The sequence below is a fragment of the Peromyscus maniculatus genome, chromosome 23 (assembly GCF_049852395.1).
Source record: "Peromyscus maniculatus bairdii isolate BWxNUB_F1_BW_parent chromosome 23, HU_Pman_BW_mat_3.1, whole genome shotgun sequence".
Taxonomy (NCBI): Eukaryota; Metazoa; Chordata; class Mammalia; order Rodentia; family Cricetidae; genus Peromyscus; species Peromyscus maniculatus.
This window is the reverse complement of record NC_134874.1, coordinates 42,882,258-42,907,503: the sequence shown is the minus strand read 5'-3', so window position 1 is coordinate 42,907,503 and position 25,246 is coordinate 42,882,258. Positions and strand designations below refer to the sequence as shown.

Genomic DNA, 25,246 nt, shown 5'->3' with positions numbered 1-25,246 from the left:
ACTTCCGGGGCGGCCGTGTTACGGTCCTGCTGTTTGCACAGGAGAGGAGAAGTCCGGGCACCCGAGTGAGCTCCGCTCCCTGCGGTGACCTCCGTCTCCGCGCCCGGCCGCGTGTGCACCGCGCTTGGCCCCGTTCTGTGACCCCGGCGGGCGGCCCTGGGCACTCGGCCCAGTGGCCACGGCGCGAGGGATGAATGACTGAGCGAGCGAGTGACTCCCGTCGCCTCCTCCCAGGTGACGGCGCTTCGTCGAGGGGCGCCAGGGCCGCGGGCAGGATGAACCGAGCCAAACCCACCACCGTACGGAGGCCCAGCGCGGCCGCCAAACCCTCAGGTGCGTCCCCGAGCGCGGCGGGACACAGTTGACCTAGGGGTACTGTAGGGCATGGTCATCCAACCCAGCATCCCTGCAGGACATGGTCCCCCAGTCCAGGGACCTGGGGGTACTGTAGGGCATGGTCATCCAACCCAGCATCCCTGCAGGACATGGTCCCCCAGTCCAGGGTTCCTGCAGACGTAGGGGGCTCCTGAGGGACAAAGCCATTCACTCATGCTCTGCTGAAGCACGGGGACATGGACCAGAATCACAGACTCTGAGGCCGGATGATGTAGGCTGGGATCCTGGAGTTGCTCCTTGCTCACGCTGTGACACTGGACACATGACCTAACCTCTGTGTCTATTTGTAAAGTGAGGTTCGTACTCCTTTTGAGGAAACCCATTGAGGATTAAGTAGACCAGTAGTTGTGAGTTAGAGATGGCTTAGTTTCTAGTCGGCACTGGATCACTGGCAGCCATCACTGGCTCTGCCAGGGTCTTGCAGAGCAATCTCGGGCTCAACTTTTGTCTCCTCTGGGTCTCGTTGACCTGCTCTGAGGGTGGGTATCACAGAGGTGGGTGTTCTTTCTTCTGCAGGACATCCTCCCCCTGGAGACTTCATCGCTCTGGGGTCCAAGGGTCAGGCCAACGAATCTAAGACAGCCTCCACGCTGCTGAAGCCAGCCCCTTCTGGGCTGCCCTCAGAGCGCAAGCGAGATGCCTCAGCTTCTCTGACCGGTGCCTCCGCGCTGACTGGCCTTACTAAACGCCCCAAGCTGTCCTCCACTCCCCCGCTGAGTGCCCTGGGACGTCTGGCGGAGGCCGCAGTTGCAGAAAAACGGGCCATTTCCCCCTCGATTAAAGAGCCGTCTGTGGTACCCATTGAAGGTAAGGTCAGACTGATGACTTCCCCAGAGAGCTTCCCTCATCCTGTCCATCACCCCAGGTGCCCACGGGGGCCACTTCCAGCCTGGTTCCGTTAGCGCAGCAGGGTCTTCTGCAGGAATGGATGTGATGAGCTCTTGGCTCCCTGTGGGTTTGCTTCCTGACGTCGCCCACAGATGCACCTCCCAGCCCCGCACTGCTCAGGGCTCATCCTTCCATCACTGTTCTGGCATGTCTGTGGCATGCTCCTCTGTAACAAACAGCACTGTCCCGCTGGGGGAGGCGCACCCAAGTGTGGTGGCACCCAGGTGGTCCTAGTCTGGTCCTCAGTGGGAGGAGGTCTTTTGCACACTGTTTCTCCCTCAGGGATGGGGAGCATTTGGGTGCCATTTTCCAGGTGGGAAACGGGTCCCGAAAGCACCGAAGAGACCTTAGGGGGAGATAACTGCACCCACTGGCCTGTTGCTCCTCCCAACACTCATGGTTGTGGAGCTGTTTAGCCTTCCCCTACTTTTTGTCACTCATCGGTGACTTCTTTGACAGTGCCAGGATTGAGCCCAGGTCCTGATGCACACAAGGCAAGTGTGTTACCACTGGACTGTAGCCCAGCCCTGCGCGGTGGCTCATAACAGCTCCATGATGCCTGTGACATAGACCTGTCACCCTAGCTCTGGGTCAGCCTCTGAGCACCTCGCACTCCAGTAGCAAACGCCACTCTCTGCATGCCTGCTCAGAGCGTTTTCTAGGAGGCTTCTGTGTGAGAGCCAGGAGGACAGGCATCCTGTCCTGCAGACTTTAATGAAGCTGTAGCTCAGAAAGCCACATTACCCCTTGCTATTGAGCCGTCATTCGAAAGGCTCGGAGGGTAGCCAGGGGTGGTGGTATAGGTCATCACTTCAGCTGCTTGGGAGACTGAGGCAGGTAAGCCTCGGCCACTTAGCAAGACCTTGTCTCACAGTACAAAGTAAATTGAAGATTATGAGTATAGCTAAGTGGTAGAGCACCTGCCTAGGATCCCCCAGTGAGGGGCTGGGATGTGGTTCAGTGGTAGAGCCCCTGCCTAGAATCCCCCAGTGAGGGGCTGAGGTGTGGCTCAGTGGTAGAGCCCATGCCTAGAATCCCCCAGTGAGGGGCTGGGGTGTGGCTCAGTGGTAGAGCACCTGCCTAGAATCCCCCAGTGAGGGGCTGGGGTGTGGCTCAGTGGTAGAGCACCTGCCTAGAATCCCCCAGTGAGGGGCTGGGGTGTGGCTCAGTGGTAGAGGGGTTGGGGTGTGGCTCAGTGGTAGAGCCCCTGCCTAGAATCCCCCAGTGAGGGGCTGGGGTGTGGCTCAGTGGTAGAGCACCTGCCTAGAATCCCCCAGTGAGGGGCTGGAGTGTGGCTAGCCTTTGCCTAGCATTTGTGAGGCCATGGGTTGGGAAGAAAGGCACTAACCCTAACCCCAGGTGTGTGGTTCCTGGGAGCTCAGAGCCTCCATGTTCTGGTGAGGTCCGTCTGCGTGGCCTCCAGTTGTCTGCTCCCGCTGTGGCTCTGGGTGTGACCTCTGCTCCCCGCCCTGCTCTGACGTGAACCTCCCCTGTGGTCAGTTCTTCCCACCGTGCTGCTGGACGAGATCGAAGCTGCTGAGCTGGAGGGGAACGATGACAGGATAGAGGGAGTGCTGTGTGGGGCGGTGAAGCAGCTGAAGGTGACCCGGGCCAAACCTGATAGCACGCTCTACCTGAGCCTCATGTACCTGGCCAAGATCAAGCCCAACATCTTCGCCACGGAGGGTGTCATTGAGGTGAGACTGGCAGCCTGCCCTCCCCCCTCCCTGGACCTGCCGCTGTCTGTGCGGTGTGAGGCGTCTCATGACAGCCGTAACTTTACTTTACCTTCCTCGCAGGCCCTGTGCAGCCTCTTGCGGAGGGATGCCTCTGTCAACTTCAAGGCCAAAGGGAACAGCCTAGTGTCGGTACTGGCTTGCAACCTGCTCATGGCCGCGTATGAGGAGGATGAGAACTGGCCTGAGATCTTCGTGAAGGTGAGTCATCCCTCCAGGGACTCATTGAGCAGAGCCCCGTGGAAGGGAGGGTACTGGAGACCGATACAAGGGGAAGTGAACGGAGGTCCCCAATATGCTACCCCTCCTCCATGGGTGTTGACCAGGGCCTCGTGGATGCCCCTGCTCTGGTATCGGGCCAGCATCAGGCAGGGTCCACTCGTGACTCACTGTAGGTGTACATTGAGGACTCGCTGGGTGAGCGCATCTGGGTGGACAGCCCTCACTGCCGCACCTTCGTGGATAACATCCAGACAGCCTTCAACACCAAGATGCCCCCAAAGAGCGTGCTGCTGCAGGGGGAGGGGGCGCGCAGTGGAGGTGACCTTGGTGCAGGTAAGAGATGTCAGGGTGTTGGGCAGGGGCTGAGGGCACCACCCTCCACATCCTCGGGAGGAGGCACCCATTGGCTCCCATGGTGCCTGCAGGCAGCAGCCCCCATCCCTCACTGACAGAAGAGGAGGACAGTCAGACGGAACTGCTGATTGCCGAGGAGAAACTGAGTCCTGAGCAGGAGGGGCAGCTCATGCCAAGGTAGGTGTGCTGACAGCCCCAGTCTCAGGAGACGAAAGTGGGGGCCCCGGAGCTGGCATCCTTCCTGGCCTCCCTTCCCCCCTCTGGCCTAGGTACGATGAACTCACAGAGAGCGTAGAAGAGTATGTTCTGGACATGCTTCGTGACCAGCTGAACCGGCGCCAGCCCATCGATAACGTGTCCAGGAACCTCCTGCGGCTGCTCACAGCCACCTGTGGCTACAAGGAGGTGCGGCTGCTGGCCGTGCAGCGGCTAGAGATGTGGCTGCAGAACCCCAAGGTGTGCTATGTCGGGGAAACCGCTCATGGGGGGGGTCTTACTGGGGGTCCAGGCAGTTGTGGGTGCATGCTCAATGGCCTTCCTGGGCTCCCGGCAGTTGACCAGGCCAGCACAGGACCTGTTGATGTCTGTGTGCATGAACTGCAACTCCCATGGCCCAGAAGACATGGATGCCATCTCTCACCTGATCAAGATCCGCCTCAAGCCCAAGGTGCTCCTCAATCACTATATGCTCTGCATTAGGTACGTGGCCGGCTGGGGCAGTGGGCGGTGAAACATGCCAGTGGACAGCAGGGGCAGCCTGGCCTGCGCCCTCTCACCTGCTTGGCTCTTGTGTCCAGGGAGCTGCTGAATGCACACAAGGACAACCTGGGTACCACCATCAAGTTTGTGATCTTCAACGAGCTCTCCAATGCTCGCAACCCCAACAACATGCAGATTCTCTACACGGTGCTGCAGCACAGCTCTGAGCTGGCGCCCAAGGTGGGGACACTTACCAGCCCCTGGACTGATGTCCAGATGATGCTGGGGCCTTGTAGAACTGCATAGGGTGAACTCCTGGCTTCGCGTGGGAAGACCTATTGGCTCCTGGTGTCTAAACCATCCTGTGAGCTAACACTGTGGAGGAGGGAGATTGGGTGTTGAGTGAGCCTCCCAGCTGCCCCAGCTCCAGCCTGGTGCAGCCTCCTTGGTTGGGGGTCTCTCTAAACCAAGCAGGTATCGCCACAGATCTCCAGCCCTGGCCTGGAGTCCTAGCTCGTGGTTGTCAGGTCTGGCGTCTCTCTAGACCCAGGAAGCACTGTTTCACTTAGCCAGGCTGTTAGGTACTGTGCTAGCATCTGGCCCTGCCTGATGGTTGCCTTCTTAGCTCAGTGTTTTTAGGATAATTGGGTAGTTGTGGACCAAGGAAGGTGTTTGGTGTTCTTTGAGCCCAGGTGGGTCGGGTGGGATGGGCTGAGGTATCTGGTCTGTGCAGCATCCTCGTCCCCATCTGCCAGTTAACCTTTGCCCTGGTCAGAAAGGACCGGCCCCCCTCTTGCCAACTACCAGGAGAGTAGTTCACATCCACAAAGGGAAGACGGGCCCCTCCTCTCAGGACAGGCAGCCCAGGATGTGCTGTGGGACCTTACACAATCTTACCACATTACCTGCTTAATTTTTGGGGGGTTCTGTTCTCCTGGCAAAGGCTTTCTGCTGGTCCCAGTAAGATCCTGCCAGGTTGATGGGGGTATGGCAGAGGTGTGTACCTGGATGGCCATTGACCCCAGCTCCTGTGGCTTCTCTCTGCCTCAGTTCCTAGCCATGGTGTTCCAGGATCTGCTGACCAATAAGGATGATTACCTCCGTGCCTCAAGGGCTTTGCTGCGAGAGATCATCAAGCAGACCAAGCATGAGATCAACTTCCAAGCTTTCTGCTTGGGGCTCATGCAAGAGCGCAAGGAGCCCCAGTACCTGGAAATGGAATTTAAGGTGCCATGAGCCCTGCTCACCACCTCCCACTCTGCAGTTTCCTGGCCCTGGCAGGATTACCTTGATATAGGGATGGCCATGTGCCAGGCTTGTGTGCAGACATGGGCTCAGTGGTCCACACATCATGTGTGAGGTCAGCAGTGTCGTTCCATCCCTCATAAGGATGGGGAGGGCCTGACCAAGCTGGGGAGCTGCAGCTGGCAGGACTGTGGAGTGACCGGGAGGATGGACAGGGCACCCTAGTAAGAGGTGTGCTTGATTGGGGGTGCAGAGCAAGAGATGGGAGGAGGTGCCCTGAGCAGAATGAAGCAGGGAGTCTGGGGGATCTCCAAGGCCCTGGGCAGGACGGCAGTCCACCGTGGTGGCAGTCTGCCACTGGGGAGAGGATTTTGTCTAGCTCTGTGGGTTGAGTCCTTTCCTAGTATCTTGATCAGGACCTGGCTTAGCCTGGCCAACTCCGGGACCCCAGACCTGCCTCTGCTAGTTCTTATCCTAACGCGGTGGTCTCTGGATGTGGGGACATGCTGGCTCCCTCGCTGTCACCTGGGTGTCCGTGTCTGCTGTTCACATGCACACGCGTGTCCCTATGCCGTGTGGGACCTGTGGGAGGGCCGTTGTTGGTCATGCCAGCCTTGCCGCTCTGTATGCCTGTAGGAGCGGTTTGTGGTTCACATCACGGATGTGCTGGCTGTGTCCATGATGCTGGGCATTACAGCCCAGGTGAAAGAGGCTGGCGTCGCCTGGGACAAAGGAGAGAAGAGAAGTAAGACCCTGCTGGGCTGGGGGGCTTCAGACAAGGACATAGAACCAAGCCTTGAGTAATTGCGCACTCCTGAAGCTGAGATGACTCCTGAGACCGAAGTGGGAGGGGCGGGCGGTTAGTCAGCATGGTTTCTAGAGGAAATCTGGCTGGGTCTGTGCTTGGAACCTGCTCACTGCAGGCATCCTGTTGATTTTTGAGCCCCAGAGTGGGATGGGATGTCCATTACAGGGATCAGGGGTGGTCTCCATAGTGGCTTGGCCTGCTTGAGGCCATGGCTGCAGCTCACCCATGAACCTGCTCACCTCCCTAGACCTTGAGGTGCTACGTACGTTCCAGAACCAGATTGCAGCCATCCAGCGTGACGCAGTATGGTGGCTTCACACTGTCGTCCCCTCCATCAGCAAACTTGCCCCCAAGGACTATGTGCATTGGTAAGAATCAGGCCGTCTTTCAGCTTCACAGTGCCAACTACTTGGGCGCCACTTTGGGTAGGAGCTTGTGACCTCTGCTGCAGCCCCTGACTGCAGACCCTTAGAGCCCTGACATTTGACAACAGAAGGATCCCGAACATGAGAGCCACGTGTGGGTCTCCATTCCTCACCGAGTCCCTTTCAGCCTCGCTTGGTCACGAGTGGCCACTGCGGGCAGGCAGCTCAGAGTTAGGAAGCCCCAAGCACTTTTCCATCACCAGCTTTTGCCAGCCTTGTCCCTGTGGGGCATGTTGGGGTGGAGGTGCCCTTCCCAGCTGTATCCTGACTCACCCCGGCCCTGTCTCTGCAGCCTCCACAAGGTGCTCTTCACCGAGCAGCCCGAGACCTACTACAAGTGGGACAACTGGCCACCTGAGAGTGACCGCAAGTGAGAGCGCAGCCTGGGGTGGGCAGGGAGGGCAGCCTGGGGTGGGCAGGGAGGGCAGCCTGGGGCGGGCAGGGCAGCCTGGGGTGGGCAGGGAGGGCAACCTGGGGCGGGCAGGGCTGCCTGGGGTGGGCAGGCAGGGCAGCCTGGGGCGGGCAGGGAGGGCAGCCTGGGGCAGGTGGGGCAACCTGGGGTGGGTAGGGAGAGCAGCCTGGGACAGGTGGGGCAGCCTGGGGTGGGCAGGCAGGGCAGCCTGGGGTGGGCAGGGAGTGCAGCCTGGGGTGGGCAGGGAGGGCAGCCTGGGGTGGGCAGGGAGGGCAGCCTGGGATGGGCAGGGAGAGCAGCCTGGGGTGGGCAGGGAGGGCAGCCTGGGGTGGGCAGGGAGGGCAGCCTGGGGTGGGCAGGGAGGGCAGCCTGGGGTGGGCAGGGAGAGCAGCCTGGGGTGGGCAGGCGGGGCAGCCTGGGGTGGGCAGGACAGCCTGGGGTGGGCAGGACAGCCTGGGGCGGGCAAGGAGTGCAGCCTGGGGCAGGCGGGGCAGCCTGGGGTGGGCAGGCAGGGCAGCCTGGGGTGGGCAGGGAGGGCAGCCTGGGGTGGGCAGGGAGGGCAGCCTGGGGTGGGCAGGCGGGGCAGCCTGGGGCGGGCAGGCGGGGCAGCCTGGGGTGGGTGGGGCAGCCTGGGGCACCTGCTGAGCGGATGCTAGGCCATAGGTCCACCCTGCAAACCCTGTCCTGTTCTTCACCTGCAGTGGAGTCCGCCCCAAATTCCTGCCTCTTCTCCATTCTCTGGCTGCACCCCCAGGCAGCCCCTCCCACTCCCAGTCTGCCCGCCCTTGGCTGATTTGCTGTCCCCTCTGACCCGCTGGTCGCCTGCATTTTTGCCTCTCCCCTCCTGCTACCCAGTCCAGCTAGTAGACACTGCTGTCCTGTCATACTCCAAACACTCTTCCTACCCTCACTGCTACATTTCCAAGCTGCTTTCCAGGGGTTGTATGCAGCCTGTCCATCCACTCATGAATGAGTGACCATAGGTGGAGGAGGCAGTGTCTCCCACTCTCTCCCTAGCCATTAAAGGCCAGGATCTAGGGTGCATCCCCTGCACGGGCCACTAGACTAACGAAGATGGCATCTGTGGAAGATGGCCTGGCGTCTGGCCACTGGCCACAGGAGGCCCTAGTGGCCCCTCACCACCCATCTCCCAACATCACCTGCAGTTTTTTCCTGCGCCTCTGCTCAGAGGTTCCCATTCTGGAGGACACGCTGATGAGGATCCTGGTCATCGGACTGTCCCGAGAGCTGCCTCTTGGCCCTGCAGATGCCATGGAGCTGGCCGACCACCTTGTGAAGCGAGCTGCAGCTGTGCAAGCTGACGGTAACACCCTGGCGCTTTGCCCATCACGCCACAAAGCCCTGAGGTGCCACATCCCAGCTGGATCCCACACCCTCTGTGCAGCTGTGACTGCTGTCTGGGAGGGTGGGGACCCAGATTGAGGCCCTAGAAGTCCCCCTGTGCCCTGGCAGGCTCTCAGTTCACCCACGTTCCCACAAGGTGGACCAGGCAGGGGCTTGGCTGTCCTCCCTCTCTGGGGGAAGTGGAATGATCCTGAGCCTGGTGCTTCCGATTCTGGGTTCTCACAGCACCGCTCCTCAAACCCCGCCCCCGGGAGGGGCGAGTGGCTGCTGTCGGGTTTCCCTGGTTTGGTCCCCCATGCTGTGGTACCAGTCGCACACATGCCTCGCCTGGAGCAAAGTCCCGGGCTCTCTTCCCGCATACTCCCCACCGCCCACTGAGGGCCGGGCCAGACTCTGGAACCCAGGCGCCTTTGGGTTTCAGATGTGGAAGTTCTGAAGGTGGAGCGGATCCAGCTGATAGATGCGGTTCTGAACCTGTGCACCTACCACCACCCTGAGAACATCCAGCTGCCCCCGGGGTAAGGCTGCAGCCCTGCTCCCGGCTGAGGTGGGCAGAGCTGGCTTCCAGGGCCCATAGGTGCTAACCACTGTTCCTGTGTGAGCGGTTCCTTCTCCTGACTTGGGGTCTTTTCTTTTTTTTTACTTTATCTTTTCTTTTCTTTTTTTTTTTTTTTTTTTTCTTATTTTTGTTTTTTCAAGATAGGGTTTCTCTGTGTAGCCCTGGCTGTCCTGGAAATCATTCTGTAGACCAGGCTGGCTTCGAACTCAGAGATCCGCCTGCCTCTGCCTCCCGAGTCCTAGAATTAAAGGCGTGTGTCACTACCGCCCAGCATGTCTGACTTTTTACTTGGGTTCTAGGGAACAGAACTGGCCTGGCCTGAGCTCATGGAGCTGAGCTCACACTGTCAATCAATGTCCCTCCCTTCCAGGTATCAGCCCCCAAACCTTGCCATCTCCACCCTCTACTGGAAGGCCTGGCCCCTGCTGCTGGTTGTTGCTGCCTTCAACCCAGAGAACATTGGTGAGTTGTCCTGGCCGTGGGAGAGAGGGCATGGCCAGAGCCTAGCGAGGTGCCAGCTGGGGTACAGGTGAGGCCAGTGAAAAGGCCGTGGGTGGCAACCTCCTGTTTCCTTCCCTAGGCCTGGCTGCGTGGGAGGAGTATCCCACCCTGAAGATGCTCATGGAGATGGTGATGACCAAGTAAGTGGGTGAACATCTGATCCCAGGGCGGGGCTGCACAGGGGAGTATTGTTTATGTCGCCTCCCTGGTGTCTGTGGTTCACTGCTCTCAGCTCCTTTCCTGGGGCTTGGCAGTGTGGGTCTAGCCATCACCGTGGGCCCACGGGCAGGGTGACAGGACCTGTGCACCAGCTGGGCAGCTGGCAGGCACACTGCAGACGGGGAAGAGGACAGACCGGGCAGACGGGAGCAGGGTGGATGTGGGCTTGGGGGATGCAGCAGGTCCGCAGCCGCGGTGGCCTGCATGGTTAGCACAGTCCATGGGGCCTCTTCGTTCCTGTGTTGAAGCCCGTGTGGGTCAGGTGAGGACTGCTGCTCTAACGGGTCCGGCCCAGCCAGGCGGGCACCACACACGGCAGTGGCCTTAGGTCGCAGCCTAAGGACATGACATTGTAGGGTCAGGCTTGTGTGTGGCCATGATATTGAGGACCAGGTGTGTGACTGTGACATTGGGGACGGGAATGTGTACAGCCATGGCATTGAGGAACAGATGTGTGGCTATGGTGTAGGATGCTGGGTGTGTGGTTTATGCCTGGGAGACATGGGACATGGAAGGGACTCCTCGAGGACAAATTTTTGAGCATGTAAAAGAAAGGGAAGTGTTTGTGCCTCACAGAAACCTGTGTGTCTCTGTGGGGCTCCCATAGTGAACAAGGGTCCCATGAGGTGTGATATGGCGTCACGTAGTGTGGCGGAGCAGGTGTCCTCGACACTGGAAGTCGGACACGAGCTAGGTTCCATGCTGAAGGTGGCTGTCTTGCTGTGTGAGGTGGCTGTACTGGGTCCCCGGAGCCTGCCGTTAACGGGCTTAACTGACAGCGTTCTTGTGGGCCTGGTGCTCGGGTCGTGCTCCGCAACAGCAGCCTTGTGCCGGCCCCTGAGCATTGCCTGCTGGGTGCCATGCGCAGGGCTGGGTCCTAGGCCTGCATGTTTGGTCTGCAGTAACTACTCATACCCCCCGTGCACGCTGACGGACGAGGAGACGCGGACGGAGATGATCAACCGGGAGCTGCAGATCTCTCAGCGGGAGAAGCAGGAGATCCTGGCCTTCGAGGGCCACCTGGCTGCCGCCTCCACCAAGCAGACCATCACCGAGAGCAGTAGCCTCCTCCTGTCCCAGCTAACCAGCCTGGACCCCCAGTAAGCCACCCCCCTTGTCCCGGTCCCTAGTGTGCGGGAGAGCGGATGAGGAGCAGGCAGAGCTGACCTGGAGTTGTCCACTCTGCCCCACGTGCTGTGGATCTCTGGGATTAGGCCTTAGGGTGCTGGGCTTAGCTGAGGTGTCCACCCCTTGGAAGCAGAGCTGGGACAGGCGTGGCTATCCTGTGCTTGCACTCAGTGTTTTATGTATGGCCTTCTGACTCTTGTGTCCCCCATGACACACAGAGGCCCTCCCCGGAGGCCACCCCCTCACATCCTGGACCAGGTGAAGGCCCTCAACCAGTCGCTGCGCCTTGGACACCTGTTGTGCCGCAGCCGTAACCCCGACTTCCTCCTGCACATCATCCAGCGCCAGGTAAGTCCTGCCTTAAGAATGGTGGAGGGGGCCACAGGTCAAGAAGGTTCCAGAGGTCTTCCCAAGGGCAGAGTGTGTCAGGATGCACTTTGTCCGTGCATGCTGCTGGTGCACAGGCACCAGGGTGGTTCCGATGCACACAGACTGCTGCAGGTTGCCACTTGCCCTGCAGAGGGCACACGTGAGCATCTGCATCCCAGAGGACTCAGGTCACAGTGCCTGGCCTCTTGATGAGCTGTCTCCCTGCTGCCCACACAGGCCTCCTCGCAGTCCATGCCATGGCTCGCGGATCTGGTGCAGTCCAGCGAAGGTTCCCTGGACGTGCTGCCTGTGCAGTGCCTCTGCGAGTTCCTGCTGCACGATGCCGCTGATGCCACTGCCTCAGGGGAGGAGGAGGAGGAGGGCGAAAGCCGGGAGCAGAAGGCCAAGAAGCGACAGGTATGGGTGCGCAGCTGTCTACCCCCCAGACTTACCCAAGCAGTGGCCCTGACAGTTCTTCTCGTCCACAGAGGCAGCAGAAACAGCGGCAGCTGCTGGGCCGCCTGCAGGATCTGCTACTGGGCCCTAAAGCAGATGAGCAGACCACATGTGAGGTGCTTGACTACTTCCTCCGGCGTCTGGGCTCCTCACAGGTGGCCTCCAGGGTGTTGGCCATGAAGGTGAGTGTGGCCGGGTGTGTGAGAGACTTGTTGTGGCGGGGGTGGAGATTAACAGTCTCACACGTGCTGGTTAAGTGCCCTACCACTGAGCCACACCCACAGCCCCTCCCTGGGGGATTCTAGGCAGGTGCTCTACCACTGAGCCACAGCCTGGTTCTCTGTGTCTGTATTGGATAGCCACTTGGCTCTCCTAGACTTCTTTCTTAATTTGCATGGGCAGAAGGTACAGTGCCACTAGTCTAGTCTGCAAGAACTAAAGCCCTTGTCTCTTGCCTGTGGCTCCTTCCCTGGATGGTGACATACTATGACAGTGGTTGAACAAACTGCAGATTGTCACATCTAGAAAAGTTGTGCCGGGCACTGAGCTGAGGCTCAGGCTCTCTATTCCATCACTAGCACCAAAGAAAAAAGCTTTGAGCAAATGTTTTACCTAGTAATCTCAGCATTCAGGATGCTGAGGCAGGAATTTCCAGGCCGGTCGGTTACATAGTGAGTTTGAGACCAGGCTGGGCTAGGAGTCAGACCTGTCTCCAAAAGCAAGTAAGGAGTTTGAAGAACTCAGCTCATGTTCCTTTTCTCCTCGAATATGATGACAGCAGCGAGCTGGCGAATCTCCTCACCCAGGAGCTGCTGTGTCTCCGTGCGGAGCGTGAGGAGACAGGCATGTTTCTGAGAGCAGGGTGGGCATGCTGCATGCCAGGGTAGGCATTCTTAGCTCTGCATGTGTGTGTACCCGCAGGGCTTGTCACTGGTGCTGTCAGAGGGCGGCCTTCGTGACAAGGAGGAGAAGGAGCCCCCCATGGAGGAAGATGTAGGGGAGGCAGACGCGCTGCAGGGCTACCAGTGGCTGCTGCGGGACCTGCCCAGGCTGCCCCTCTTTGACAGCGTGAGGACCACCACTGCCCTGGCTCTACAGCAGGTGCCGAGGGGGCAGGGCCAGTCCTGGGAGGGAGAGGCGGTTGCACGCTACCCCAGGATCCATCTCAGACATCTGCCCGCCCTCCCCAGGCCATCCACATGGAGACTGACCCCCAGACCATCAGCGCCTACCTGATCTACCTGTCCCAGCATACACCAGTGGAGGAGCAGGGCCCACACAGTGACCTGGCCCTGGTGAGGGAACTCGGGCAGGGCCAGATGGCTCAGTGTCCCCAACATTGTGGCTGGCTGTTGGGCCACTCCTGACCAGAATCTCTGGAGTCTCTGACAGCCCTTGTCCCCACTCAGGACGTGGCCCGGTTGGTGGTGGAGCGCTCCACCATCATGGCACACCTCTTCTCGAAGCCCTCCTGTAGCACCGCCTCCGACGCTGTCCTCAGTGCCCTGCTGTCCGTGTTCTCCCGCTATGTGCGGCGCATGCGCAAGAGCAAGGAGGGCGAGGAGGTCTACAGTTGGGTGAGGGCCCCGTGGGTCAGCAGCCCAGCCGGTGGGATGGGGCATTCAGAGCCGGGTGAGAGGAGGGGGTGGTCTTCAGGGAGTGAGGAGGGTATGAGGTGGACTGAGGCAGTCCATAGCTAGGGGATAAGCTCTGTAGGGGATGAGGCTGCAGCGGGCACAGGGTGTGTGCGCTGTCACACCATGGTCAGTCCTACCCTCTAAGCCACCTGATGCCCATCCCTCTGCCACTTCTCACAGTCGGAGTCTCAGGACCAAGTGTTCCTACGCTGGACCAGTGGGGAGACAGCCACCATGCACATCCTTGTGGTCCATGCCATGGTCATCCTGCTAACATTGGGCCCGCCCCGTGGTAAGCAGTCTATCTTGGGCTTCTCTGTTTGTTTTTCAAGCCAGGGTTTCTCTGTGTAGCCTTGGCTGTCCTGGAACTTGCTTTGTAGACCAAGCTGGCCTTGAACTCACAGAGATCTACCTGCCTCTGCCTCCTGAATTCTGGGAGTAAAGGTGTGTGATACCATTGCACAGCTGTCCTGGGCTTCTCTAACTCAGCTTGTAGTTTGCATGGCCTGGGAAGAGCCCTCTGGACTAGCTTGGGTGTGCCCTTGCCCACTGCACTGCAGCTGCTGAGTGTGGTGTGAGTGTGCCCTCCCTGCTCCTCTGAGTGTCTCGTGTGCAGTCAAGCTCCTATCACCCCTGGGGTCCTGTAGAGTGGCCTGGGAACTCAGTGGCCAAGTCCAGAGCCTGCTAAACCCAGGCTGGCTGAAACACCTCTGGCCAGTGGCCTTCCCTCTTATTCTGCTCACTGTGGCAGCTTCCACACAGGTGCCTAATTATGCCTAAGAGAGAAAGGGTACAGGATACCCTGGCTGGGAATTACAGGGCAGGTGGGTGGGCTCCACTGCTGTACTGGGGGAGAGGTGGTCATCTCTGCTGTGTCCATCATGTTGCCCTGAGGAAGAATAGCAAGGAAGGCTGACCATGATGTCTCATCCTGCCGGGTCCCCGGGGCTCTACAGAGCCCAAGGCTAAAGGTAGTATGAGGACAGGCAGCTTGTGCTGAGGTTCCTGTGGTCACATGAGTGCAAGTATGGTGACCTCAGGCAAGAAGTCCCGTTTCACCCGCAAACACAGGATACTGTAGGCCACTGTACAGTAGACAGGTGACATGAAGTCATGTGCCCCGTGCCCTGTCAGTCCTCGTCTGTGTTTGCGCCTTCTCTGTCTCCCTGACACCTCAGCTTCCCCGCTGTAAAAAGTACGGTCCTTCGTGGTTCGTGGCTCCTCAGGGGATGCCGATGTTCGCTGTATCTTCTCTGCAGCTGGTGATGGCGAGTTCCACGAGTTGCTGGACATCTGGTTTCCGGAGAAGAAGCCCCTGCCCACAGCCTTCCTGGTGGACACCTCTGAGGAGGCTCTGCTGCTGCCCGACTGGCTGAAGCTGCGGATGATCCGTTCTGAGGTTCCCCGCCTAGTGGACGCTGGTATAGCGAGGCTGGGCGCGGGAAGAGGCGGCCTCTCACCTGCTGCCTGGGAGCGTGAACCGTCTCCTGTCACACCTTCCGGGAACTCTGAGGGCTCGAGACCAGGCCTGGGGAAGAGATGGCTATAAAAGAGTGGCCTCTAGAGGCACCAGACATGGGGTCAGGGCTCTTGGGTTAGTCCTTGGAGGGCATGTGGGCTGTAGGCCAGCTGCCATGGGCCGAGGAGAATCCCAGCAGGGGCTGCACATGTGCCCAGCTTGGGTCTTCCAGGCTGACCCAGGCACGGAGGGAAACCTTAAGTGACCAGGTGAACTTGGAAAGCCCAGTGAAAGATGTGTCTAAGAGTCAGGACTCCAGTGAGCCATAGGGACTCTGGCGACATCGCGTCTCCTACCTAATAGATGCCGCAGTGAACCGCATGTGGTAGAAATCGGCAGTGCCAGGCCCTGTGATGGGGTGTCTGAGGGCTACCCTTGCTGGGCTGGCCATGGATCTGGACGGCCCAGTGGGCAGCTGAGCATGCCTTGCCCACAGCCCTGCAGGACCTGGAGCCCCAGCAGCTGCTGCTCTTTGTGCAGTCCTTCGGCATCCCCGTGTCCAGCATGAGCAAGCTGCTGCAGTACCTGGACCAGGCAGTGGCCCAGGACCCCCAGACCCTGGAGCAGAACATCATGGACAAGAGTAAGAAGCCCTGGGGGCCATGAGGCTGGCAGCACCCGGTCCCTGTGGGCTGGACTGTGTGGTTGTCAGGCCGGGTGGGCGTCTACACTTGTACAGGCAGGTACTGGAACTCTGAGACTTTACTGCCCCCATCATGACTGACTTTGAGGCTGGCGGGAACCAGCCTAGGTCCTTTGCTGGGAATCGTAGCTCAGTTCCTGCAGTCTTTGGGTTTTTTTTTTTTTTCCAAGACAGGGCTTCTCTGTGTAGCCCTGGCTGTCCTGGAGCTCACACTCTGTAGACCAGGTTGGCCTCCAACTCGGAGATCCACCTGCCTCTCCCTCCCAGTGCTGGGATTAAAGGTGTGCACCACCACCACCACCACCACCACCACCACCACCACCACCACCACCACCACCACCACCACCCGCCCAGCTCCTGCGGCTTTAGGAGAGAGAGCTTGCTGGGTGTGGTGTGGCAGCCCCTGGTCCTGTGTTCTGTGGGAAGGCAGGCTGGCTTCACCCACCCCCAGTGGTCCATTGGCTGCCGATTTGCAGATTACATGGCCCACCTGGTTGAGGTACAGCATGAGAGAGGTGCTTCCGGAGGCCAGACCTTCCACTCACTACTCACCGCCTCCCTGCCACCCCGCCGAGGTAACTCCTCCCTCCCCGGCCCCCAGCCCCACCACCACCATGTTACTGCCCTGGCTGAACTGCTTTTGGCCTGCATGCTGTTCCCTGGCTACTGCCAGCCTCCAGCTAGCGGGGCTCTTGTTTTGGCTCTACCTTCTACACGGGCCCCAGCAGGGCCAGGAGCTGGTCAGAAAGTTTTGAGGCCACATGCTTCCTGTTTCTCTGCAGACAGCACAGAGGCTCCTAAGCCAGAAAGCAGCCCTGAGCCCCCGCCAGGCCAGGGCAGGACTCGGGCAGGCACACAGGTCCCAGTGCTTGGCCCTGAGGATGACTTGGCAGGCATCTTCCTACAGGTAAAAGGGCTGTGATATGGGGGTCCCCCAGCAGCACCCCCTGCCCATGTGTGCCCTTCCCATCTCTCGTGGCCCGTGTGTCTGACCACTGCTGTATACTTACCTTGTGCTCACTCGCCATGCTCTCAGTGTATGTCTGGTTCTGGGTTCCCACCTAGGCCCTGTGGGCTCTAAATACCTCTGACCTTCACAGCAACTCCTGGGGTGTTAGGGTCCCTTGCCACTCTTCAGCACAGACCCCAGGTCCCTTCGTCATGCAGATGAGCCCAAGTCGGCTGGACTTGAGAAGTGGTATACATGGGAGCCAGGGGTACAGGGCTTCTGCACTCCCCACACCTTCTGCTTTCAGATCTTCCCACTGAGCCCCGACCCACGGTGGCAGAGCTCCAGTCCACGCCCCCTCGCCCTGGCCCTGCAGCAAGCCCTGGGCCAAGAGCTGGCTCGTGTTCGCCAGGGGAACCCCGAGGTGCCAGGCATCACAGTGCGTCTCCTGCAGGCCATGGCCACCCTGCTGAGCTCCCCGCATGGTGGCACTCTAGCTCTGGCTATGCACCACAGCCACTTCCTTTCCTGTCCACTGATGCGCCAGCTCTACCAATACCAGGTACTCTGGCGCATGGGCTGCTGGGAGGGAAGGGCAGCGGGAGACCGGTGGCCCAGAACGCATGGACTCTGCCTACTGCGGATAGCCTTGGGCTTCTCCCCAACCCAGACTCGGGTCTGATGCTGTCCCCCGCAGGCCTGAGGCTTTCCTCAGCAGGCCTAGAGTCCCTGTCCTTAAATACAAAAAGGCCAGCTACCTGGGGGCGGGGGCGGGGGCAGGGCCGGGGGTCCTGTAGCGGAGGGTGAGTGAGTGAGGTCTCTCATCCTGTCCACACACTGGTCTGGGTGTGCCCTGTGTGCATGTGCATGTGGGTGCATCTGTGTGTGGTTGTGTATGTGTGTGTGCACACCTGTGTTTCTTCCCCACTGTATGAGTTGTTAGTGGAGGCACCTCCCCAAGGGACAGGTCTTTAAACTCCTTCAAGGTCGCCCTGGCATTGAAGAGACTTGCTTTTGAGTGGCAAGTGGGATGGTGTTGGGTCCTGGCTCTGGCACTGGGCTCCCGGTGCTGGGTCCCGGGCTGCTCCAAGTCAGGCTGGTGCAGCCCTGTGCCCACGTGCTCACATACGGCTGCTGTTCCCACAGCGTGCTGTCCCTCAGGACACTGGCTTCTCCTCGCTCTTCCTTAAAGTGCTTATGCAGATTCTGCAGTGGCTGGACAGTCCCGCTGTGGAGGATGGGCCCTTGCAGGCCCAACTCAAGTTGTTTGCTACCAGATACTCGGCAAGACGCAGGATCAGTGACGGTGAGCATGCTGAGGGAAGCGGATGGGCGGGGACAGGTTGGTGTTAATGTCGGGGAGCCAAGCCTTCAGAGAGGCAGGCTGCGAGTGTGGGGGCAGACCAGAGCCATGGTAGTGGTCACATGGATTGCCCCTTTGCTCACAGTGGGCAGTGGGCTGCAGCACCTGGCTGAGGCCCTGAGCTTCCGACATGACCTGGAGATGGCCAGCTCCACCGTGCAGGCCGTCATTGCTACCCTAAGGTCCGGGGAGAAGTGCACTGTGGAGCCTGAGCTCATCAGCAAAGGTACCACCAAGTCCTGTCCCCTCCCCCTGCTCCCCACGTGGAACCTCTTGAGGTGTGTGTCTGCCTTGGGGAACCCCAGTTGTTGGCCTCCTCGGCTCAGCCAGCCTCCTGTCCCGCAGTCCTCCGTGGCCTCATCGCGGTGCGTTCCCCTCACTTGGAAGAGCTGCTGACGGCCCTTTTCTCAGCCACTGCCGAGGCCTCCTGCCCGAGCTCGGCCTCCACGCCCATCGTGCTGGTGAGCTCCCTGCTGCTGCAGGAGAAGGATGAGCTCCTAGGCCCTGGCAAGCAGGACGCGGAGGGTACCGGGTAGGTAGGGGTGTGGCCAGGGGGTGGGAGGGGGGTGGCTCTGCAGCCTGCTCTCTGTTCTCATCTCTCTGTCCTACAGCACAGAGTCTGTGCGCCTGGGACCAGCGTCGGGGCTGCTTGTGGACTGGCTGGAGACGCTGGACCCGGAAGTGGTCAGTAGTTGTCCTGACCTTCAGAGGAAACTGCTCTTCTCACGAAGAAAGGTGACCGGGACATGGCCCAGCGCCCTCCAACAGTGCTGCCACTCCAGACTTTGGGTCTTTTAGCCCCCAGAGGAGGGGCGGGGTTAGCCAGGTCTGGGCTTCCTGACCCCGGTGGTGTGTGTCTCTTTGGATCGACGCTGGCAGCCATGTCTGGGACTGGGGCTGGAGTAGGGAGGGGTGAGGAGCCCGGGCCAGTCAGAGGTGTGGGGAAGATGAGAAGGTAGAAGGGTATTGGCTGCGCAGTGTCACTTAAGCCTGGCCCTTGCCCAGGGGAAGACGGACAAGATGGGCAGAACCGGGGGCCTGCCCTGCATGGCGGAGATGAGATGGTGCCAGGCCTGGCCCTTTGCTGCTGTTTCTGGGGCGACCCCACCAGAACATGGTGAGTTGACACGACTCATCAGAACTGGTTGTCCCTGGACCCCATTGAGACCATCCCAACCTCTTTCTCCCCAGGGTAAAGGCCACGTAAGTGCCCAGGTGCTGTCTTTCCGCCCCTACCTCCTGGCCCTGCTCACACACCAGGCCAGCTGGGCCACACTGCACCGCTGCATCCGTGTCCTGCTAGGCAAGAGCCGCGAGCAGAGGTGAGGCCAACCCTAATCCCTGGGAGCATGAATATGTGCCTGCACCTTGCTTCAGGGCAGTCAGCATCTCCCGAGGGTCTCCTGGGTGCTCAGTGCCTTAGGACACCTGCATGCCCTCACCTGCTGGGCCAGGAGTCTGCTTTTGGTGCCCAGGCCCTCACCAGGGTTAGACAGTCCAGCCTCTCCTACCTTCTTACCACATTTTCACCTGTGGAGAATTTGGTTTAAGTCCATGCCATGGTACGGGAGGCAGAGGGGCTGTGAGAAGCTGAAGCTGCCCATCCAGCCTTGTGGCCCCTTGGCTGTGGCAGGCCCATAACGTGGGCACAACCTGTGCTTGAGTTTTCTCGTGGGAGCCATCACAAACACAGGACCTGGGAGTGTGGGGGTCAGGGAGACCCCTGTTGTCTGGCCATTGTGCACCAGGGACTCCTCAGAAGGACAGCGGTGGCCCGCGACAGAGGTCCTTTTCAAGAAGTTTGCCCTGGCTGTGCTTGCTTCCTCCAGGCTCGACCCCTCAGCCTCCCTGGACTTCCTCTGGGCCTGCATCCATGTTCCCCGGATCTGGCAGGGCCGGGACCAGCGCACTCCACAGGCAGGTCTCAAGGGGTTAGTCCGAACCTGTGGGTGGTGGCTGCATGTCCTGGGGTTGACCTGTGGCCCCCTGATTACAGAAGCGGCGGGAGGAGCTGGTGCTTCATGTCCAGGGCCCAGAGCTGCTCAGCCTGGTGGACCTGATCCTCTCTGAGGCAGAGACCAGGAGCCAGGATGGGGACAGTGCTGCACGCACCCTCATCCAGACCCGGCTGCCCCTGCTGCTTAGCTGCTGCCGCGGCAATGAGAGCGTCGGAAAAGTGACGGAGCACCTGACCGGCTGCATTCAGCAGTGGGGGGACAGGTACCTGGTCCCTGCTGTGTCCCCTCGCTGTAGGTGACTGCTCTCACTGAGAGCGGCTCCTTCAGCACTAACTCCCTGGCCACATCACCCCGTCCGTCACCAGCCCCTCTCCCTCTGCTCTTGCAGCGTGCTGGGCCAGCGCTGCCGGGACCTGCTATTGCAGCTCTACTTGCAGCGGCCGGAAGTCCGGCTGCCGGTGCCCGAGGTCCTTCTGCAAAGCGAAGGTGCCGCCAGCAGCAGCATCTGCAAGGTGAGGGCAGCCTGCTGGGGCCGTGTGGCCCTCAGACCCTGAGAGGGAGGAGGGCTGTGCCATCGGCCTCACCTGACCTCTCTGGAGCCTGGAGGTGTGCTCTGGTCGGCAGGCTCTTCCCTGAAGAGCCGCCTGGATGCATGGGGATGCCTTCCACTGCCCTCCCCGCTTTGAGCTCAGACGGTGGACAGACAGGAGGTGGCACATATGTGTTGTGTAATATGGACACCATCAGGCGGGGAGTGCCCTAGTGCCCTGTCACCTCCAGAGTGTCCCTGAACCCGCCTGCCTCCTACACATCCTGGCCAGCTCCACTGTACCTCGGCAGGGAGATCAGTTTGTATCCTTGGAAGTTTTGCTGCGTGAGAGGCCACATGAGGTCCTGCCTGTGTGGTGTGATCTCCAAAAGTCCATGCTGAGCATGTTACTGCTGCGTGTGTCCAGGGCTGAGTGGGATGGGAGAATTCAAACAGTGCATGGACAAGTGTTCTCCCTCATGTCTTCCCTCCCCTAGCTGGACGGGCTCATCCATCGCTTCATCACGCTCCTGGCAGACACCAGTGACTCCCGGTCTTCTGAGAGCAGAGTGGCTGATGCCAACATGGCCTGTCGGAAGCTGGCTGTGGCTCACCCCATCCTGCTGCTCAGGTGCTTACTCGCCCAGCAGTGGGCACACCGTGGGGTTGGGGGTATCTGGTGGGAAGACATGACCGAGAGTACCCTTCTCTTGGTCCCCAGGCACCTGCCCATGATCGCAGCCCTCCTGCACGGCCGCACACACCTGAACTTCCAGGAGTTCCGGCAGCAGAACCACCTGGCCTTCTTCCTGCATGTGCTGGGCATCTTGGAGCTGCTGCAGCCGCGGGTCTTCCAGAGCGAGCACCAGGGGGCGCTGTGGGACTGCCTGCGCTCCTTCATCCGCCTGCTCCTGGTGGGTGCCAGGCGGGTCGTCCCCACATTCCTCAGTCCTCCCATGCCCCCTCTGTCTTTGCTTAACTTCCCTCTGTAGAAGAACCTGGAGCGAGGGCCAAAGCCAGGCCACCCTCCATTTGCTTCTGCCTCCACTGTCTGGAGACCAGCTCCGTAATGAGGCTCCTAAGCCCCAGCATCCCCTGCATGGGGAACTCCACATTCTAGACCCTTGGTGCTAAGCCCCGTTGTGCGCTGTTGGTTGGCATGACGTGCCCGAGGCTGTACACCTTTGCTGTGATATTACAAAGACAGAAGCCAAGCCAGCCAGGTGTAGCAGTGGCACATAGCTGCAAATAGCATTTGGGTGGCTGAGGCAGGAGGGTTGCAAGTTCTAGACTAGCCTTAGCTATAATGTTGTGAGGCTGTATATAGGTTAGACCATCTCCAAAAAAAAAAAAGGAAAAAAAGCCCAGGGGCTGGAGCTATGGCTCAGTGACTAGAGAGCACTGTCTGCTCTGCAGAGGACCTGGATTTGGTTCCCATCACCCACATGGTGGCTCACAACCATTTGACACTCCAGTTCCAGGGGATCTGTCACCTCTTCTGAACTCTGGGTACCAGACACCCATGTGCACAGACATACATTCAGGCAAAACACTCATACAACAAAATCTATAAGCCAAAGCTCCAGGCCCCGGTCAGCCTGGCTTGGGCTGAGGCTGTCATGGGGTCACATGTCAGGGTCTAAGGAGCCTCTGGTGGCTCTGCCTTCTCTACAGAACTACCGGAAGTCCTCTCGCCACCTGGCCCCCTTCATCAGCAAGCTGGTGCAGTTCATCCACAAGTATGTGGCCTGCAGTGCGCCGGCAGCAGTGGCCTTCCTGCAGAAGCACGCCGAGCCCCTCCAGTGAGTGCCACGCGTGCCCTGGCTGCCCGGTGGCTCCACATCGGAGCCAGGAGGGACAGTCCAGACATGAGTGTCCTGGTGAACTGCAGCCCTCACCCTCATCCCCACTTGCTCCTCCTCACTCACCCCTCCTCCCCACCTCTCCATTTTCCACAGACCTCACCCCAGGCAGTCCTTCCTGCCCTGCTGCTTTTCCTCACCTGCCGTTCTTCCCAGCCTGCGCTCTAGAGCAGTGGTTCTCACCCTTCCTAACGCTGCGACCCTTTAATACAGTTTCTCATGCTGTGGTAACCCCAACCACACAGTCATTTGCATTGCTACGTCACAGCTGTGGTTTTGCTGCTGTTGTGAATCGTAAATATTTTTGGAGATGGAGGTTTGCTAAAGGAGTCGCGACCCACGGGTTGAGAACCACTGCTCTGAACCCAGGCTCTCTCCACAGTGACCTGTCCTTTGACAACAGCGACCTGGTGATGTTGAAGTCTTTACTGGCAGGGCTCAGCCTGCCCAGCCGGGACGGGAGAACGGACCAAGGCCTGGATGAGGAAGGCGAAGGTGAGGGACAGGTGTGCTCTTGGGTGGAGTGCAGAAAGGTTCTGGTAAATGTAGCTGAGCCCTGAAGCCTCACCTGAAGTCTCATGCATGTGCACGGGCAGCGCCGTGACCAAGCTGACGGAACAGAACCGCCCTGTGGGAGGGAACGTTAGATTCTGCTTCCATGTCAGACATCAACCTTCTGGATGCTTCCTGAGCAGGCTGGACCTTAGGTCAAGGTTTTTCACCTTGCTTGCTTGATGGTAGCACATGCCCCACAGGCAGGGAGGGCTCTCCTTTGCCGACTTGGTCACTAGCAAATGAGGAATGACTCAGCTAAGGATGCCTGCAGGCTCAGTGATCGGTGACCCGCCATGGCCACGCTCTGCTGCCTGTGTCGGCCACGTGGACTGGCCAGGCCGTCTGAAAGCACGCAGAAGGTGTTTCATAGAGAACACACTGTCCAGACACCAGTCCCCCAAGTGCAGCGGCACCTGGAGGGCAGAAGCCAGACAGTGCTCTCCTAGGCTGGCCGTGGGATAAGGAAAGCATTGCTGTGTCTCCCAGGGTGGCCCAGCATCCTGAATGCCACCTTCCACATGACAACCCTCAACCCTGTGATCACCACATGTACCAAGCACTGTTGCATCCTGGGTAGTGGCCAGTGTACCTCTGGGATGGGTAGTCTTTCCGTGGAGACTGTGGGTCTGGCTGTGCCATTGGTGTTCAGCCATTGCCTAACCCCGACTAACCTTTCGCAGATGAGCGTTCAGCCGGCTCCCTACCCTTAGTCAGCGTCTCCCTCTGCACCCCACTGACTGTAGCTGACGTGGCTCCGCACATGAAGAGGCTCTCCCGGGGCCAGGCTGTTGAGGGTGAGTGAGCCAGCTGCTCCTAGACCACCCTGGTGCACTGTGCTGTTTGTTCAGATGGCACAGTGGACCCCTGAAAGCACTGAAGTGCTTAAGGAAGACCCAGCGGGGTGGCTGGTAGGACTGTCAGTCTTCAGAGGAGAACCAGGTGTTTTATAGAAGGGGCTGCTCCAAATATCCTGGTCACACTGGTGAACCACTTGCCAAGTCCTCCCTGAAGACCAGAGGAAGGAGGGTGTAGTGTCAGGACAACCACGAGCATGGCGCATGGTACTTGGTGGATCTTGGGGAGCCTCTGGAGGACTGGGATGCCTGGGGACTGTCTCTAGTTTGCTTGGGGTAGAATGGAGGTTCCCCCTAGGTCCTCCTGGACTCCCCATCCTGGTCCTTTGCCCTCAGATGTGCTCGAGACTCTGAGCGACATAGATGAGATGTCCCGGCGGAGGCCTGAGGTCCTGGGCTTCTTCTCGGTGAGCTCAAGTCGGGATCTAGAGGGTGGTACTCATCCTGCTGCTGTGCGAACCAGGCACCGCCCCAAACTGAAGCAGGAAGCCAGGCAGGCTGCCCCACGGCCCCAGTGGCACCTTGGGAACAGGCCCTGCAGTTGCCATCAGGCTGAGTCTCCCTGGTTGCCTGGTGACACTCCTCTCCCCCGGAACAGACCAATTTGCAGCGGCTGATGAGCTCAGCAGAGGAGTCTTGCCGCAACCTGGCCTTCAACCTCGCGCTGCGCTCCATCCAGAACAACCCCAGGTGAGTAAAGCCCCAATCTAGGGCTTTGTCACCCCCAGCCAGCTGAGCCAGACCATGGGAGGCCAGTGCAGACTGGGGAGCCTGGGGCCTGGCTGGACTCCTGGGCCCCTGGGCCGTGGGGCAGCACCCACCTGAGCACATCTCTTACAGCATCGCTGCTGACTTCCTGCCCACCTTCATGTACTGCCTGGGCAGCCGGGACTTCGAGGTGGTACAGACGGCCCTCAGGAACTTGCCGGAGTACACCCTGCTCTGCCAAGGTGAGCCCCCCCCCCCCCCAGCGCCCACTGCTGCCCGGGGAGGCGCTGCTGGCCCAGAGCTGCCTGACTTGACTCTCCCACAGAGCATGCACCTGTGCTGCTGCACCGAGCCTTCCTGGTGGGCATGTACGGCCAGATTGACACCAGCACCCAGATCTCGGAGGCCCTGAAGATCCTGCACATGGAGGCTGTCATGTGAACACTGTGGTCGTCACCATTCCAAGCTAGACCAGCAAGCCTGCTCTGTGCTCTTCTCATCCCTGAGCCCTTGAGGCTGGGCAGGGCTGGGAACAGCTCTCTCCAGCCATCAGCTAGTTCTGGTGGTCGCCATCTTTCCAGAGAGATACCACGAGAGGCTGTTGAGCCAGCAAAGCACGCTGAGGGCCACTTTAAATGAAACATCAAGTCCTCGTGTGCTGTCTGGTGTCCTGTGTTGTCCCTGGCCAGTGTGGCCTGGTTCCTGTACTTGGGGTAAGATTCCAAGGGGTTGAGCAGAGGCCTGGGAGGCAGAGCCTGAGGCATCCCTGATAGACCACCTGCAGGCTACCCACCCTGGCCGGCGCTCTCCAGTGGTACGGCCTGCTTGGCCCTGGGTCTTTTACCCCAAGATCAGCCATGCAGAGTGGTCTCACTCAGATGACAGAG

At 59.7% G+C, this 25,246-nt stretch overlaps 1 protein-coding gene across 4 annotated transcripts; it reads left to right on the top strand.

Moving 5' to 3' along the window:
* Positions 1-25,011, top strand: Ints1 (integrator complex subunit 1). 4 transcript variants are annotated; one of them, XM_006991101.4, is made up of 47 exons: positions 1-333; positions 913-1,203; positions 2,785-2,981; positions 3,084-3,221; positions 3,416-3,575; positions 3,668-3,773; positions 3,866-4,052; positions 4,150-4,295; positions 4,394-4,535; positions 5,346-5,522; positions 6,177-6,285; positions 6,596-6,716; positions 7,066-7,143; positions 8,352-8,509; positions 8,972-9,068; positions 9,480-9,571; positions 9,690-9,750; positions 10,732-10,929; positions 11,176-11,305; positions 11,564-11,743; positions 11,815-11,964; positions 12,704-12,883; positions 12,973-13,077; positions 13,192-13,359; positions 13,600-13,711; positions 14,679-14,840; positions 15,375-15,521; positions 16,058-16,156; positions 16,364-16,488; positions 16,838-17,092; positions 17,677-17,836; positions 17,979-18,119; positions 18,239-18,425; positions 18,505-18,628; positions 19,085-19,215; positions 19,723-19,810; positions 19,890-20,113; positions 20,240-20,363; positions 20,878-21,011; positions 21,102-21,294; positions 22,055-22,182; positions 22,625-22,737; positions 23,478-23,591; positions 23,988-24,058; positions 24,250-24,341; positions 24,492-24,601; positions 24,685-25,011. In XM_006991101.4, exons 1-47 carry the CDS (start codon positions 195-197, stop codon positions 24,798-24,800), a joined length of 6,660 nt encoding a protein of 2,219 aa, XP_006991163.1. In that variant the 5' UTR covers positions 1-194; the 3' UTR covers positions 24,801-25,011. The 4 variants fall into 4 exon arrangements, with proteins under 4 accessions (XP_006991163.1, XP_076417109.1, XP_076417110.1 ...); XM_076560994.1 differs by having other exon boundaries at positions 18,899-19,215; XM_076560995.1 differs by having other exon boundaries at positions 3,668-3,774; positions 3,861-4,052.
* Positions 25,012-25,246: the final 235 nt, after the last annotated feature.

Coding starts and splice junctions, on each gene's coding strand:
- Ints1 (XM_076560993.1), top strand. CDS start 195: ATGACTGAGCGAGCGAGTGACTCCCGTCGCCTCCTCCCAGGTGACGGC. Junction 14,841..15,374: donor TCCCCGCCTAGTGGACGCTG/GTATAGCGAGGC, acceptor CCTTGCCCACAG/CCCTGCAGGACCTGGAGCCC. Junction 17,093..17,676: donor GCCAGCTCTACCAATACCAG/GTACTCTGGCGC, acceptor CTGTTCCCACAG/CGTGCTGTCCCTCAGGACAC.